Source organism: Syngnathoides biaculeatus, chromosome 12, assembly GCF_019802595.1.
Source record: "Syngnathoides biaculeatus isolate LvHL_M chromosome 12, ASM1980259v1, whole genome shotgun sequence".
Taxonomy (NCBI): domain Eukaryota; kingdom Metazoa; phylum Chordata; class Actinopteri; order Syngnathiformes; family Syngnathidae; genus Syngnathoides; species Syngnathoides biaculeatus.
The window spans coordinates 6,621,125-6,635,212 of NC_084651.1; the positions used below are offsets into that span (position 1 = coordinate 6,621,125).

The 14,088-nt window shown below is 44.9% G+C and overlaps 1 protein-coding gene across 9 annotated transcripts in view; it reads right to left on the reverse strand.

Annotated features, from left to right (window-relative positions):
- Positions 1 to 14,088, reverse strand: part of mgmt (O-6-methylguanine-DNA methyltransferase) — a 135,422-nt gene that overhangs the window by 70,754 nt on the left and 50,580 nt on the right. For 4 of the 9 annotated variants that reach the window (XR_009797425.1, XM_061836995.1, XM_061836993.1 and 1 more), the window contains 2 exons: positions 12,037 to 12,172; positions 5,848 to 5,996 (listed from right to left, as the gene is read on the reverse strand). Coding sequence is in view for 8 of the 9 variants with exons in the window: in XM_061836995.1 (XP_061692979.1) it covers positions 5,848 to 5,996; positions 12,037 to 12,135 (248 nt within the window). In the remaining variant the exon portion in view is untranslated. Of the gene's footprint in view, positions 1 to 5,847; positions 5,997 to 8,839; positions 8,995 to 12,036; positions 12,173 to 14,088 lie in introns of those variants that run through there. The other 5 variants (XM_061836996.1, XM_061836997.1, XM_061836998.1 and 2 more) reach the window with 5 other exon arrangements.

Consider the following 14,088-nt stretch of genomic DNA (forward strand, 5'->3'; position numbering starts at 1 on the left):
AAAAGGCCAAGCGCCGTCCAATATTTTCCCCGGCCTTATAACGGCACATACTTAACTCGGAGACGTCAAGGACTCAAGAGAGCATGAAAAAGGCCTAAAATGACTGTCTAAAAAGGCAGGAGGGAGCGGGGTAAAGGGGGCAAAACTCAGCATGTCTCTATGAATGTCAAGATCCTGATGGCCTCCGAAGCAAAAGCTGTAACGCGATTTTAAGCCACTCGCTCAATGCGGCCCGTTCAACCATTTGAGGATCATTCAGATGCCGATCTAGCGACTGCAGCATTAAAGTCGAGAGCTTTCCGAGAAGCGGGCGGGAAAGCGTGCTTCCTTGTTGTCCTCTGTGGGCGCCAGTTCCCATTTTCGTGAAAGTGGGAGGAGGGGGAAACAAAAAAACAAAAAACAACTGGGCAGGATAAACGGCTCTCTAGACATCCAGCTCCTCCTATTAGTGAATGACCACCACGGACTCCACGCGATGCATAAAAGGTGGCGGCGGCAGGTGCAGAAGAGGCAACAAAGCACACAACAATTAGGCGTTCTCCCAGCTGGCGAGCCACAGGAGTCAGTGAAGGCATGTAATACCACAGCCTTAACGCTTCCTCCATTATGTAGTGTATCCGCAGCCCGAAGCAGCAATGTTTATCTACAACAGACTACTGAGCAGTTTCAAATCGCATTTTTAGCCCCTATTCTCAAGTGCCACAGTAAGAGATTCCAATTACCCGAATGGTAAGGAGTCAGCGAGGGAGGCATAAAGTACATTAGGGATCCCCTGTAACTGCGGGGACCTTTTAGAGGCTCCACTGAAGAGGGCCGAGAGACCGGGGAAGGGAGGCGTGTGCTGGAGGGAGGGGGGGACGGCGACCCTGCATGGATAGCCTCTGTCAAAACTTGACCACGTCAAGCACAAAGGCATTATGGGAATCCAGTGTCACCAAGTCCTAATTACTGTCTGTGTTCAGAGCAAATTACTGCCTTGTTCCTCTGATTAGCGAGGAGGCTAATCTTCACCTGTGTACGCCAGCACTACTGAGGGCCCTCGAGTGTTAGCGCTTCGTCTTCTGTAATTTATTTTTAAATCAGTGCCCGTTCCCAGGAGTTTTGAGTGTTTTGTTGTGAACCGCTTACCATGATCCCCACCGCCGCCCCCTCACCCCTAAATCCTTGACTAAATCCTTGTTTGGTGCCGCAGGAAGATAAGCAAGAACAACACTTGGGCATAATTGACTCGTACTCCTCTCCAAGATGTCAGAGCGAAATCATCTCTCTGCATATTGCCTTAGTATGTCGCGCGCCGCACACTTCTGCGCGTTGCAGATACAGAATCCAATCAAGTTGAAAAACAAACTAGCTCAACCCCTTCGTGCCGGGGAAAAACTTCCCGGTCGACAGCAGGGAGGGGGGGGGGGGAGTGCAAGGGAGCTGCTTTTAGCTACACCGAGCGAGAAGTCTCGCCGCGCCTCCTGCTTTCACCCTGGAGGTTGGGTTTCCCAAAAACGCAACATTTGCAGGATTCTGTCAGCGTCTCGTCCGTCTGTGCGCGGCGCATCACAGGTAGCGTTGCACAGGTGCTGTTCCGCACAGGAAGTGGCACACGGAGCTTGATTGGGACGGTCCCGGGAGAGGGAGGCATAAACATATGCGCAGATGGGGTCCAGGGGCCAGTGGGAGCAGCACCTTAATGAATACACAGCTGAGTACTACACTTCACAACATGCAAAACAATATTCACAGGCCGCCGCGGTTGGAAAAAAAAAAATGGAACAAAAATGATCTGAATATCATTACGCTATGAATTATTCATGGCCATTTCTAGGGAGACCGCGTCAAAAAGTCCCTCGGCCTGCCGTCTGATGGTTTCATTCAAGATCTCAGCAGATATCCGTTTGTATGACAAAGCAGTTTAAGTTACAAATGTAAGCAGTTTATTTAGGACACAGTTGGGCCTCGGGTGGCGGCGACATAATAATTACGAGTGATTAAAAGGCGACGCTGGGCTAAGTATAAACGCACCGAGAGAGAGAAATGGAGATGTTGGAAACATACATTGTTGATGTGTGTCCTCCCGGTGTGTGAGCACATCATGTAAACAGGCCCCCCTAACAGGGAGCGCATTTAGCATAGTGCCATTCAGCGTGAACCGGGACATTGATTCACAACACTACGTGAGTGTGAAAAGGGGGGAAAAAGAAAAAAGAAAAAGAAAACGATAAACGCATCACCTCAGATATTTCACACCATCGTCGGCAGTGTGTAAAAAGCTGTTGTGACAGCTCGGGTATTGGGGCTGCGCGGATGCAGGACGCCTGGCTGCGTACGGATGCCAAACGCGCACGGAGGGTGACGGCTTTGACAGGAAAAACACTCCTCCTCGGAACAATTAGGTGCTTCTCGGGGCCCCGTCCTGTGTTGCCGGCGATAATGGAAAGCTGCGAGGATAACTGGTGATAAATAGACTTTAACACCCACCTCCTTAAAAGCAACGCAGGCCCGCCGTCCTCTCATATGCTTAGCTAATCATGACCGCGGCCGGCAAATTCATACAAAGGACTAATTACTGTTGTACTTCACTTGAGTCTCAAAAGACCTCTTATATAAGGACTTGGGGGTTCTGCTGCTTCTTTTCTCCTCTTGATGGGTATTTTTTTTTTTTTTTTTGAACAAGTAGGCCCTGGCGCGAGACAAAAGCATTTAAAAATCGGTGATTGCTTTCATCCTCTTTAATTACATTCAGAAATGGCATTTCTGCCACATAATACACCCCTATTGTTTCAGAATTATCTGGCGCGGGGAGGAAAATCTACACTATTCGACGACGCTCCCGAGCTAAATCGCCTCTCGAAATTGAAATATGCTTCTGGAAATCCAAAATAAAAAGGCAGCCCGTGCCGCTGATATACTGGAGCCTGCTTGGCATTCTGCGAAACGCCATTATTATGCATATCCAGGTAGAAAGTTAATTAACCCAAAGCTTAAGCTAATTATGGTAGCAGAATGCTATCAACCAAGCGCTTTCAGTCAGACAGCTGTCCGGAATTTCATTTGCTAATCATTTGTCTTTTGCCAGAGCATATGGTACATTTCCCCGCTATCACAGCAACAACAAACAGATGAAAATCATTAACTAAAAACAATGAGCAATGTGAAAAATCAGACACAGATTTATGTGGCTTTGTGTCACAGGAGGAGGGTGTGTGTGTGTGTGTGTGTGTGTGTGTGTGTGTGGTGTGTGTGTGTGTGTGTGAAAAGGCGGATTTGCGGCCCCGCCACGTACAATGATCTTTTTTTTTTTTTTTTGGGGTGGGAGCCGCTCAGGATTTTAGGCAGCTCATGTGACCCGAGCGTGCTGGGAATTCAGATGCGCAAATATAAATGTTTAGATCTATATGCAAATGAGGCCGAATGTTTATCCGAGTTAAATTAATTACAGTTTTCTATAGGAGCATGTTCAGAACACTTTCTAGCTTCTAGCACCATACTTTTTTTTTTTTTTTTAACACTGTTAAAAGGAATCCCTGAGCTCGGAATTAAATCAATTATTTTGAGAGAAATGTTTCATGCATTATTTTTTTTTTCTGGCTGCCGCTCATGAAAAAAACATCATAAAGGCTGTTTAAGGATGATTGATATCGGCATTGCCTTGCGACATTATCAGGCAATAAAGGCTACTCAAGTTCTAATGCAACATGTCATACACAGGCCTCTGTAGTACATTTCTATTGAGGACCTCACAGGCTAAATTGCTTTCCCCCCCCAACACCACCGACGTGGTCCCACCTCCCTCCCCACCCCCTCCTTTCCTCACATCTCAGCCCGTTTGACAGACAAATTGATCAAAGCATTGTAAAATAATATGCTCACAAAATGTCTCGGGGCAGGAGTCCGGCCTTTTTTTTTTTCACCCCCCCTCTCCATTTTTCACCTTAATATAAAAATAAAAAAAAAGCAATACGATTTCCTCCGTGTTATGTCTGTGTGAAAGACTCAAGCAGCATTATATTTCATACGATAGTAATATGCTGTAAACAAAACATGAAGCATTATTTTTCCGTCGGCGTGGCCATGCTAAAAAACGAGCAAAAGAGGAGGAGGGGGGCGGCTGGCTGGGGGGGTGCGTTGAGGCTGGTTAGCAGGAGGCTGGTACGTCGGGGCCCCAACTGGGGTTGTTGGAGATGTAATGAATTTGTTCATGTGATGGTGCCTTCAGGGCTGTCGTTAAGACTGGCAGAGAGGAAGGTTGATTCCAGGAAATGTTGCGAAGATCAGTTAGGAAGCAAAAGGGGCTTGAGACGTTTCTATTAGAAAGAGCTGACGGTCATGGTGCCTGAGCAATACTTCAAGGCCGTTTATGTGGCTATAATGGCGGTTATCAATAAGTAGCTATCAGTGCCGCCAATGCTTTTTTTTGCTGCTGCTGCTGCTTGGGTGAATTTGGCAGCGAGTAGTAAGAACGGCCCACCTGCACGGCGCTCACGCGTCTTCTCGCTGTGCATAAACGTAGTTTCCTTGTCCCAAAAATATGGCCTCGGAGATCATTTATCAGCCTGACTCGCTAAGCCCGCGACACAGCACGTCCAAAGCTGACGAGAGCCTTGTTTTTAGTATGTCATAAATAAATCAATGGAAATGGCTGATCCCTACTATTAGAGCTACAGGGAAGCTTTTGTGAGATCTACATAGGTAAGCCTACATTTTGTCACTTTATCGGCATACCTTAATGGCGCTTCACATTGCGCCGCTGTGGACTCCTTTTCGGGCACATCTTCAAACCCAAACATTTTCTTTAATAATTTCCGCTCGGCACCTTTGAGGATGCGATCCGGGCGTCGCTTATGACCGACACCGCAAACGATATTAAACTGAGAGATGATCTAGTGATGCGAATCATTAAATTCATTTGCATATTCCTACTGAACCTGAACGCACAAATTAAAGCCTGCTCGCAAAGAGATGGGAGAAAGGTGCCCGGGCATGGTTATAGGACATCTCCCATCATCAAAATTCCATATTATTAATCTCCTCACTTCAACTCATTAACAACAAGTGGAATGTTTTTACTGCTTGATGAATTTGAGCCCGTCGCACACAGCCAGGAAACACATGTTGAGGGGAGAATATACAAGGTCATTAAATGGGTTTCCATAAATTAGAATTTAAACATAGAACTTCCTATCTGGGCGCACTTGGAAATGGTTTAATTTCCCAAACCATTCAAGGTTATCAAATGCGAATCTGCGATACAGGGATATTTAATTCCAATCTAATCACAACTAATCTACGACGTAGGGATGTGGACCTGCAGAAATAAGGAGGAACTACGTATTAGCGCCGGGTTTAATCAGTCTCGATCGCTCCAGTAAGACTGTCGACATTCTGACAATTTTGAGGGATGGCCGGGGCGTGAAATGCAATTACGTTTGCCGCCGCCGCCGCCGTTGCCGCCGCACACTCCAAAAGTGCCCGCGCTCAACTTGCTGGGAAAACGTAAACAGGAAGCGCGCTCCCCGATGCAGACATGGCGCTCTAATCGACTCCCGTGTGAGTAATAAACCAGTTACTTGGGCTGAAATTTCAAATACCGAGCGGGAAAAAACAAAACAAAATCACAAACGTGCGTGCCGCCGGAAATCCAATTTCCACCCCGACCGTATTCTAGTGGCCCTCATATTTCTAGCGCCTCCTCATATTTGCCCAACTTTCTTGTGGGATATTTCTTGTGGGATCTACAAAAAGGGCCCCCCGCTCGCGATGAGCGATGGCGGCGCGCCATGGCACGAGTGGATACTGTCTGCCTGTAAATTTCACACCTTTGTTTACGGCGTCGGCGGGCCGGCTGTTGTGCGGTACCTTTCAGCAGGTGCGACATCCATTAGGATCTGGATGGCGTGCACGCCACTCTCACAGGCGTGGACTCGGATCGTCCCCAGGGGACTGAGCACGGCGACGGTCTCGGGAGCGCACGGGCTCTCCCTCCGCTTCCTCATCTCGGCGCCCTGCTAAAGGAAGCGCAATTTACACCTCGCGTCATTGACATATGCACGTGGCGACTCCCCGCAATTTCCCACACGCATTTGCATTGAGTGATCTATCGGAAAACGCGCAGCGGGCCGCCCAACAGATGATGGCTTACATGTTTGAACGGCTCGCCTCCAAACAATGTCATGATGTGGCTTGATCCCGACATTGCAATCCAATATTTCTTTGGTGCATGAGAAGGAATACGCCTATCTAACCAATAAATCGCCCATTTTTCCCCCTCTTTCTGTTCTATATATCACATAAATGAGAAAAACAATGCAGTCTGTTCCCTTGTCTGGTGGGGGATTCCCAAGATAGCTCGACATTATTTTCAATCCGTCATTTTTGGTTGATGGCCGGGATGTTTTTCTAGCATTAAATTTGTTCCTTGGGGTGCAACTCCGATGGGATTCTGCTTTCCAGCCCTTAACAACAGCAAAAACGTGCAGCTTTTCTGACGCCTGAGATGGATACTGGCAATAACCAGACAGCAGTTGCTTTTTTATTTTTACTTTGAGGGGGAAGAAGGAGATGATTGACTACGTTATATGTGATTTTTTTTTTTTTTGGGGGGGGGGGGGGGGTGGGGGTAATGACAAATAAAGGTCACATTGATTCGAAGGAGTTTTAACCAAGGAGACCTTTTCCATCCAATAACCTTTACGCAGGAAGTTTCTAAAACCAAGAAGCATATTTTTATTGTTATGCCCACAAGTTATGTCTGTTATTTCAGTTGCGCATAAATCTACAACCCTTCTTCTTCTTCTTTTCCTTTCAGCTTGTCCCGTTAGGGGTTGCCACAGCGTATCATCTTTTTCCATCCAAGCCTACTGTATCTCATGCTTCTTCCTCTGTAACAACCCTAAAGCTCTAATTTATTTGGTATTGGATAATACTTGAAAAAATGATTGATACTTGAAATACTTGAAAATAATTGTAGTTTTTATGTGACAGTAGACTAACTAATAAGCAGGGGAGGAATCTAAAATTTGGGGGCCCACGCGAATGCTATATTCGGTCAACTCTTAACAAATACAGCGTCAAAAGAAAAAAGAAAAAAAAAATCTTGAAAACATTTAACGCACAAATATTTCTAATCCACAGGCTGTTTCAATACATCATTTTTTAACGTAATTTTGTAGTCAAATCACAAGCGCGAATGATCTCAAGTTTTAGCTAGAAGAGTAAAAACAAAAGTTAAATCTGGGTCGAAGTTTAATGTTAATTTTTTTATTTTAGGTTGATGACATTCAATTGGAATGAATGGGCATTTTGTGTTGGAATATATTTGGACATTGTGAAACAATAATACACATTTTCAAGCAAATTCAATTTAAAAAACACCTACTCAGTAAATTTGAACGTGGTACAAAACAAAAGAGAAAGGCAAAGAGGAAAATTTAAACACTTGTGCAGAAAACGTCTTTTTTCTCATGTTTTTTTTAAGAATATATCCACTTTTTGATCATATTACTTGCAATGTATGCAGTTTAAATTGTCATTTTTAATATTTTGTTTGTCATTTTTATTGTTTTTAATGCAGTTTTAAATGTTTCATCTCTTTGTTTTCTAATGCCTTTAATCATGTAAAGCACATTGAGTTAGCTTGTGTATGAAATGCGCTATACAAATGTGCTTTCCTTGCTTTAGAAAATAAGGATTTCTCAGATATTGATGATTCAAAAGATGTCAATTTTGTTGGAACACCCCAGACATTGTCTGCTCATTGCCTCTTAATTTCCCATAAATGCACCGTGGACCTTGTAGGCCCCTGAATAGAGAAAGTGTTCCAATGCTGATTCTTGGCTTCAATTGCGCCTGTTAACACTGTCAAATTAATTGTTAACATAAAGGGAATGCTTTTAAGGTGTAGCACCGCATCAATGAACAGTCTCGCGTGGGAGAATGTGGCGTACACTCTAATTTTTGTACAGCATTGGTGATTTTACTAGAAGAGGCCAAGTCTCACTATTACAGTGAGACTTTCCTCCCCCTTGCTGACAAAAGCGTGCACAAACACACACACACTTCTGTCATGGTATGTGATCACAACTGTGTGTGTTGCAACTTTCTTGCTTCCACTCTTCTTCTTGCAGCTCTCACAAGGGGTTTGCCTGTACTGACAATAAAGGAGAGCACATTTCTGAGCCAAACAATAGTGGTGCGGCGTGCACTTTGGATACGCACCCACCAGACTGCCTGCCATTTAGCAAACCACTAATAGACCCTGCACAAGAAAGAGAGAGAGAGAAGAGAAGAGAGAGAGAGAGAGAGAGAGAGAGAGAGAGAGAGAGAGAGAGAGAGAAGAGAGAGAGAGAGAGCGAGAGAGAGAGAGAGCGAGAGAGAGAGAGAGAGAGAAGAGAGAGAGAGGAGAGAGAGAGAGGAGAGAGAGAGAGAGAGGGGGGGGGGGGGGGAAATAATGGACTTTGGCAATTATGTCCCGGCTAATAGTCTGCTCTGATTAAAAATAAAGCCATCACGTCGGGCTAGCATGGCGCAAGCAGACGACGGCGAAGGAAGCGAGCAGCGTTTGTTTTCTTCACCCATCTCTTCGCGGGAAACAAAAGCAGAGAGCCTGCGCGTTGCTTAAAGACACTGACGGCGTCCCAGTGCTCGTCGGTCATGTGCTACTCGTTAAAGACAAACTCCGTGAGAAGTCAACGACGCGCAGGTGCTAAGGGGGACGCAACACGAGCTCCCTGTTTGGAGAGTTACGGGGAAAACTGGCTTTGCAGTACTTGAAGCAAACTATTCCAAGAAACATTCAGCTGTGCTTGTGGGTGGCAAAATATAACATTAACAGCGTAAATGAAATTCTTACAATGAAGTGAGAGTCCCGGTTCATCACCTTTACGACTCGCTTGCCTCCTCTCTCGTCGCTTCCTGTTTATCTACCCGCGTGTGAAACAGTTGACCAATCACAAGAGGGAGAAGTTGGCTCTCCTCAGTGATTGGACAACATCAGACCTTACCCCGCCCCCATTCAAACACAAACACTACTTGTTGGCTATTTTGACGCAAACTGCGAAGTTCAAGCCATTAAATGTAGAAATTTTAGTTGACAAAACAATGTAACCTTACTTGGCTTTCATCTGAGAGCTTCCCATTTCTTTGCGCGCAAGAAGGACCTGACCAATCACAGGAAGCGGAACTTAGCTTCCCACCCAGTGGTTAAACACGCTGCTTTTTAACGCACCATTTGGTCTTCATCCCATTAAATGCTGTGATATATTTGTTAAAATAGTTTTTAAAAACGTGCATCGTAAATGAAACGAATAAATACGCAGGTGAAGGAGTCGACCAATCAAGGAGGCTGACATCGGCTACCCCACCAGTGATTGGACAACACACATCAATGCCCCTCCCCCATGAAAGAAAAATTTCCAAAATATAAATGGATTAAATCAGAAAACCAGATTCACCGACAAGTGCACTTGGCAGGCCACTTTGCCAACGTGCCTATGTGGCGGCCATATTGGAGAGGGCGACTTTTCAGTCCAAGGACATGGAACGTAGATTTTAAATTGTAACTTTTCAGCTTTTTCAAACAATTTTCACGACATTTACTTCAATAGAAATGTCAAAGTGTGTGCTATTCATATTCATTATTTTTTTTTTAAATCGCCAAAAATATTTGGACTCACGGTTCCCTTTTCGTAATAGCATATATATCACACACACATAGTTGACCTATATATCCACATACACACATATACAGATATACATGTATATAATTTTTGTCTAAAAGAAGCAGCCATAAAGAAAACAACATTTCATTAAGTTTAAACAATCGTCATCGACCCATAGTCAAGTAGCAAATTTGCATAATGCATCGTGTCTTCACGGAGAAGTAAACGGCGGGACTAAAAGCGTCACAGACGGATGAAGTGATTTTTTGAATAAAAATTTTACTTTTCAACAACTAAAAAAAGGACACAGTTGCTTACAAAATTTTCTTATTTTAATAATGTGCAGCAATGATTTTTTTTCCCCCACCCACTACAACAGCCGACTATGGTGACTGTGTGACAGCTGTGACGTCATTAACAGAGCAGCGTATGCGAAAAGTGTTATGAATGATATCACGATATGCTCTCTATGAGGAGTAGTAAGCGAACGAAAGCTTTCGGACACATCAAATGATATATTGAACCTCCTTAATAGCGGAATCACTTTGGTACCCTTCTCATCACTTCCTATTTCTCGCCGCACAAAAGCGTCAACCAATCGCAGGAGGCGGAAATCAACTCACCCTTCGGGATTGGCCAAGATCCATGCGTAAGCCCCTCCTTTGTCAGAGACGAACACCAGGCTTATGGAATATGGCGTCTTGCGGGGGGGGGGGGGGGGGAATATGGCGTCTTGCGGGGGGTGGGGGGGTCCCCAGCACACCGCAGACAAGTCGTAGTAATGATTTAGATATTTGATTTGCTTGATAGTTTTACGGGACAAATGCGATTATACATGTATCCGTATTCATTTTAGACATGTTCTATTCCCACTTATAGCAAAAACATTTATCCAGCCCCGTCTCCTGTGACTCTTCACTGGGGTCCGTGGGGGTCCCCGAGTATAAAGCTCGTGAATAAAAAAAATACCCGCGTGGATGCACGTATGAACGACAAACTAATAAATCCGACACGTCACAATAAACAACGCGGAAGGCGGTGCATACGCATTTTATTGCCGTTTTTATGAAGTCTTAAGTGCGGCGGACTTTTCTCGTGTCCCCCGGAGCGGTCGTGCATTTAACTCCGTATTTCAGTCATTCTTGTACTGTTTCAAAAAAAAATAAAAATATGTCTTTGTCCTCCGCAGCCTTATTTTAATTCCAGGGCTTCTTTAGAGCTCGCCGCACGCCTCCGTTTGGAATGCGCAGGCCGGCGTGGGCCTGTGGCCCACACCCCTTCTCGGCGGTGAGGGTGGGGAGGGGGATACGCCACCCCTGCAGAGACCATTTTGAAATCTGTGAGGATTTCTGTGCCATCTGGACCCGCTGCCAGTCTGCCCCAGATAGTAAGGGTTGGCAACGGTACCCGACGGTGCAATATGGCTCTCTCTTTAATGAACTACTAACTGTCCCCCGTTTTAATTGATGTGACATTTGAGCCATTTATCTCTGACATTTCAATGAAGGATGATTCTCAGCCTTGCCATTTACTTTTTTGGTGCTATTTTCTAAGAGCCATTTGCATTTTTCTTGCTCGAAAAACCCTTTTTTGTCCCTCATTAGCTAATTAGAGAGCAACATGCACAATTAATAAAAATGAACATAGCCTAGTTTGATATAGGCTTGATGAGGGATCATCGGGAAATGGCTCTTTTCTTTATGTCCGTCAGCCGTGATGTGAAGGGCCGCCGCTGCTGAAAGGTGACCGGAAGACGCCCTGTGACCTTTCAGCCGCATACCGACATGCAAGCCTCCAGTGTGGCACAACTTATGTTCCCAGCATGGGGAGAATCGGGCCCAATTAATCAGCATATGATTGCAGTAAGCAGCCCCCTCTGCTGGAGCCGGGGAGCCACGCTCTTTTGAAATCATTAGGAACGCTCTTCTTGGTGGCCAGGAAAAAAAATTACCATATGTGGCAGGAACGCGTCATGTGAGATTTTAGCTTTAATGATGGGGGGAAGGGGGATTTTTTTTAAAGCCTTTTTTTATTAAAAAAAAAAAAAATAGAATGAAATGTGGGTATGTAGCCAAGCTTAAATGCCTGACATATTGCGCTCTCATAGGATAGTTGCAGCGGGTCTTCGGGATTGCAATGGCATATTTGCAAGTTTGAACTGTTGTGCACTCCACGTGAGGCTGCAGCAAATAAAATGTATGAATTCAGAGTCTCAGCTTTTTCTCATTTTTGTATTTTGTGAGGGAGAAGTATCCTGAAGAAAAGTATGGTCGGCAAAGAACTGGAAATGACGCTAAAGATTTAAATTTTAAATGGGACTCTTTGTGTCGGGACGCTCAGTTCAATACGCCTGAATATCAATAAGTCCAATTAATGTAAAGAGACTCACTTCCTGGCCACGCATCTGTCGGTCTTGACTCACGGATCGAGCCATCCTGGATTCGAATCTGGGCTGCGGCCTCCCTTCGTGGAGTTGTGTTCTCCCCATTCTTGAGCGGGTTTTCTACTGTAGCTCCAGCGTCTACCTACATTCCAAAAACATCCACATTAAAATACTCTGAATGGTCCTTTCCGACCTGTCAATCACTCGTACAATAACAGCCAATCAATCAGATAGCTGCATTTTTCTTACCCCTGGCTTGACACGCCCCTCTCGCTGTATTGCCCCATAAGCAATGCTGGTTGTCAGTAGCGTGCGCTTGGAAAAGTTCATGTTACGAAGAAAATGGTCCTCAGATGCGCTTGGGGAACGTGCAATTCTGATGAAAGATATCCGCCTAGGTTACGAGGGGCCCGGTTGATTCATTTTCCAAAGCCTAAAACGCAGTTGATGATGTGTCTACGATGGATTAAGGCTCGCGGAAGAGCGCACGTACAACTAAATGTGGACAATATCAACAAACTCATGGTTGTATGTTCGAAGGTAAGTGAGGGAGAAGTATCTTTTGAATTATTATCAGTGCTTTATACATTGCAGGAGAACAACTTTCACTTTGTTAGTGTATCGCTGACCTGCTGAATGAAGTGTGTCATGTTTTATACAGAAGAGTCGGGTTAGGGATTCGTAAATGCGCCACGTCACGCAAGACAAATGTCTATTTTCCCATTTGTATCGCATCGTACTTTTAAGACAGAGCACTGGGTTCCATTACGAGCCAAGTCAAATGAATACAACCACTCACGTATAAAGACTACAATGATATTACTCGTGATCTTTCCAAGTAAAAAGTACTCACCCTGCTTTACATGCGCAGTACGATTCCACTATTTCATTCTCTTGGATTTCCAAATGAAGTTTGTGAGGCATCAAACTTTTTTTTGCATCGGTCGCTGTAACTCTGACATTGCGTCCTGCTCCGTCCAAAATCTTAATTCCGTGTACGCATCCTTGCGTGAAATAGTTGAGACCTCTCTGTAGAACTCTCTTGGACAAGTCTGACGCCTTTGGCAAAAAACATTCCCTAATATCTGGAATATGGAATAGAGAATCCACTTCAAACATGTTGTGTTTAATCACCATTTTGGAAGCTCGTGGGACACGGCTAAGGGGGCGGAGCTTAAGATCGCCATCGGAAAGGTCCAATGTCTATTGGTGCGAATGCGACCTCGAATGCTAGCTAAATAAATTCTAGAAATCTGGTTACTTGTCTTCAAGTGTCCTGCTTGTCACCAAAAGTCAACTGGTATTGGCTCCATGTCAACTACACAAAATAGATAGATCAAAGTCTCAGGTTATTAGACTTTTTCAATTAAAATTAATGAATGCAATTACACCAGACATGTCCCATCTACGCATGAAACAATTTGCACAGTAGCCATGTTTGAGATCATTTGTCGTTCACTGCGGAAAGTACCGTGCAACGCTCGCAGCGAAACACGCGGCGTTACCATAAGTACGTGTGAATGGCAACAAAGAGTCCAATTGTTTTGCGTAAATGAATCACATTTAAAGGTTTTTTAAGATATCCTTTCAAAACAGGACCTCGGCGGTGACGACGGTTCCTTTGATTGTGAGCCGCATCATTGCCAAGGTGTGGCGCCTGTCTGTGCTGATCTCTTTTGTTTCGAGACTCGCAGGGCTGTTTTTCCTGCACGGTTTCCCTCGCTAGTTTTGTTTGTGTCGGGCGCTGACGGACTTATAGCTCGCCCGGCTTCCTTTCGGCGTACGCCGCCAGATGTTTGCGACAATAACAACCCCCGGCTTTTTTGTCGCACACGGTTAAAAAAATAAATAAAAGGCTTTCTTGGCACCTTTGTCCAACCTTCAGTGCGTGATTGTCAGAGCTCAGTCATGTGTCCTGTTCCCCCTTTCCTGTACTTCTAAAGCCAGTATCACAGATTTTTATAGCGAGTGACCCCACACGTGAGGGGAAAAAAAATGCCACGTGTGCGCTTACTGCTCTTCGAGTGTCACTTTGTGATATCTCTACCGGCAATTGCG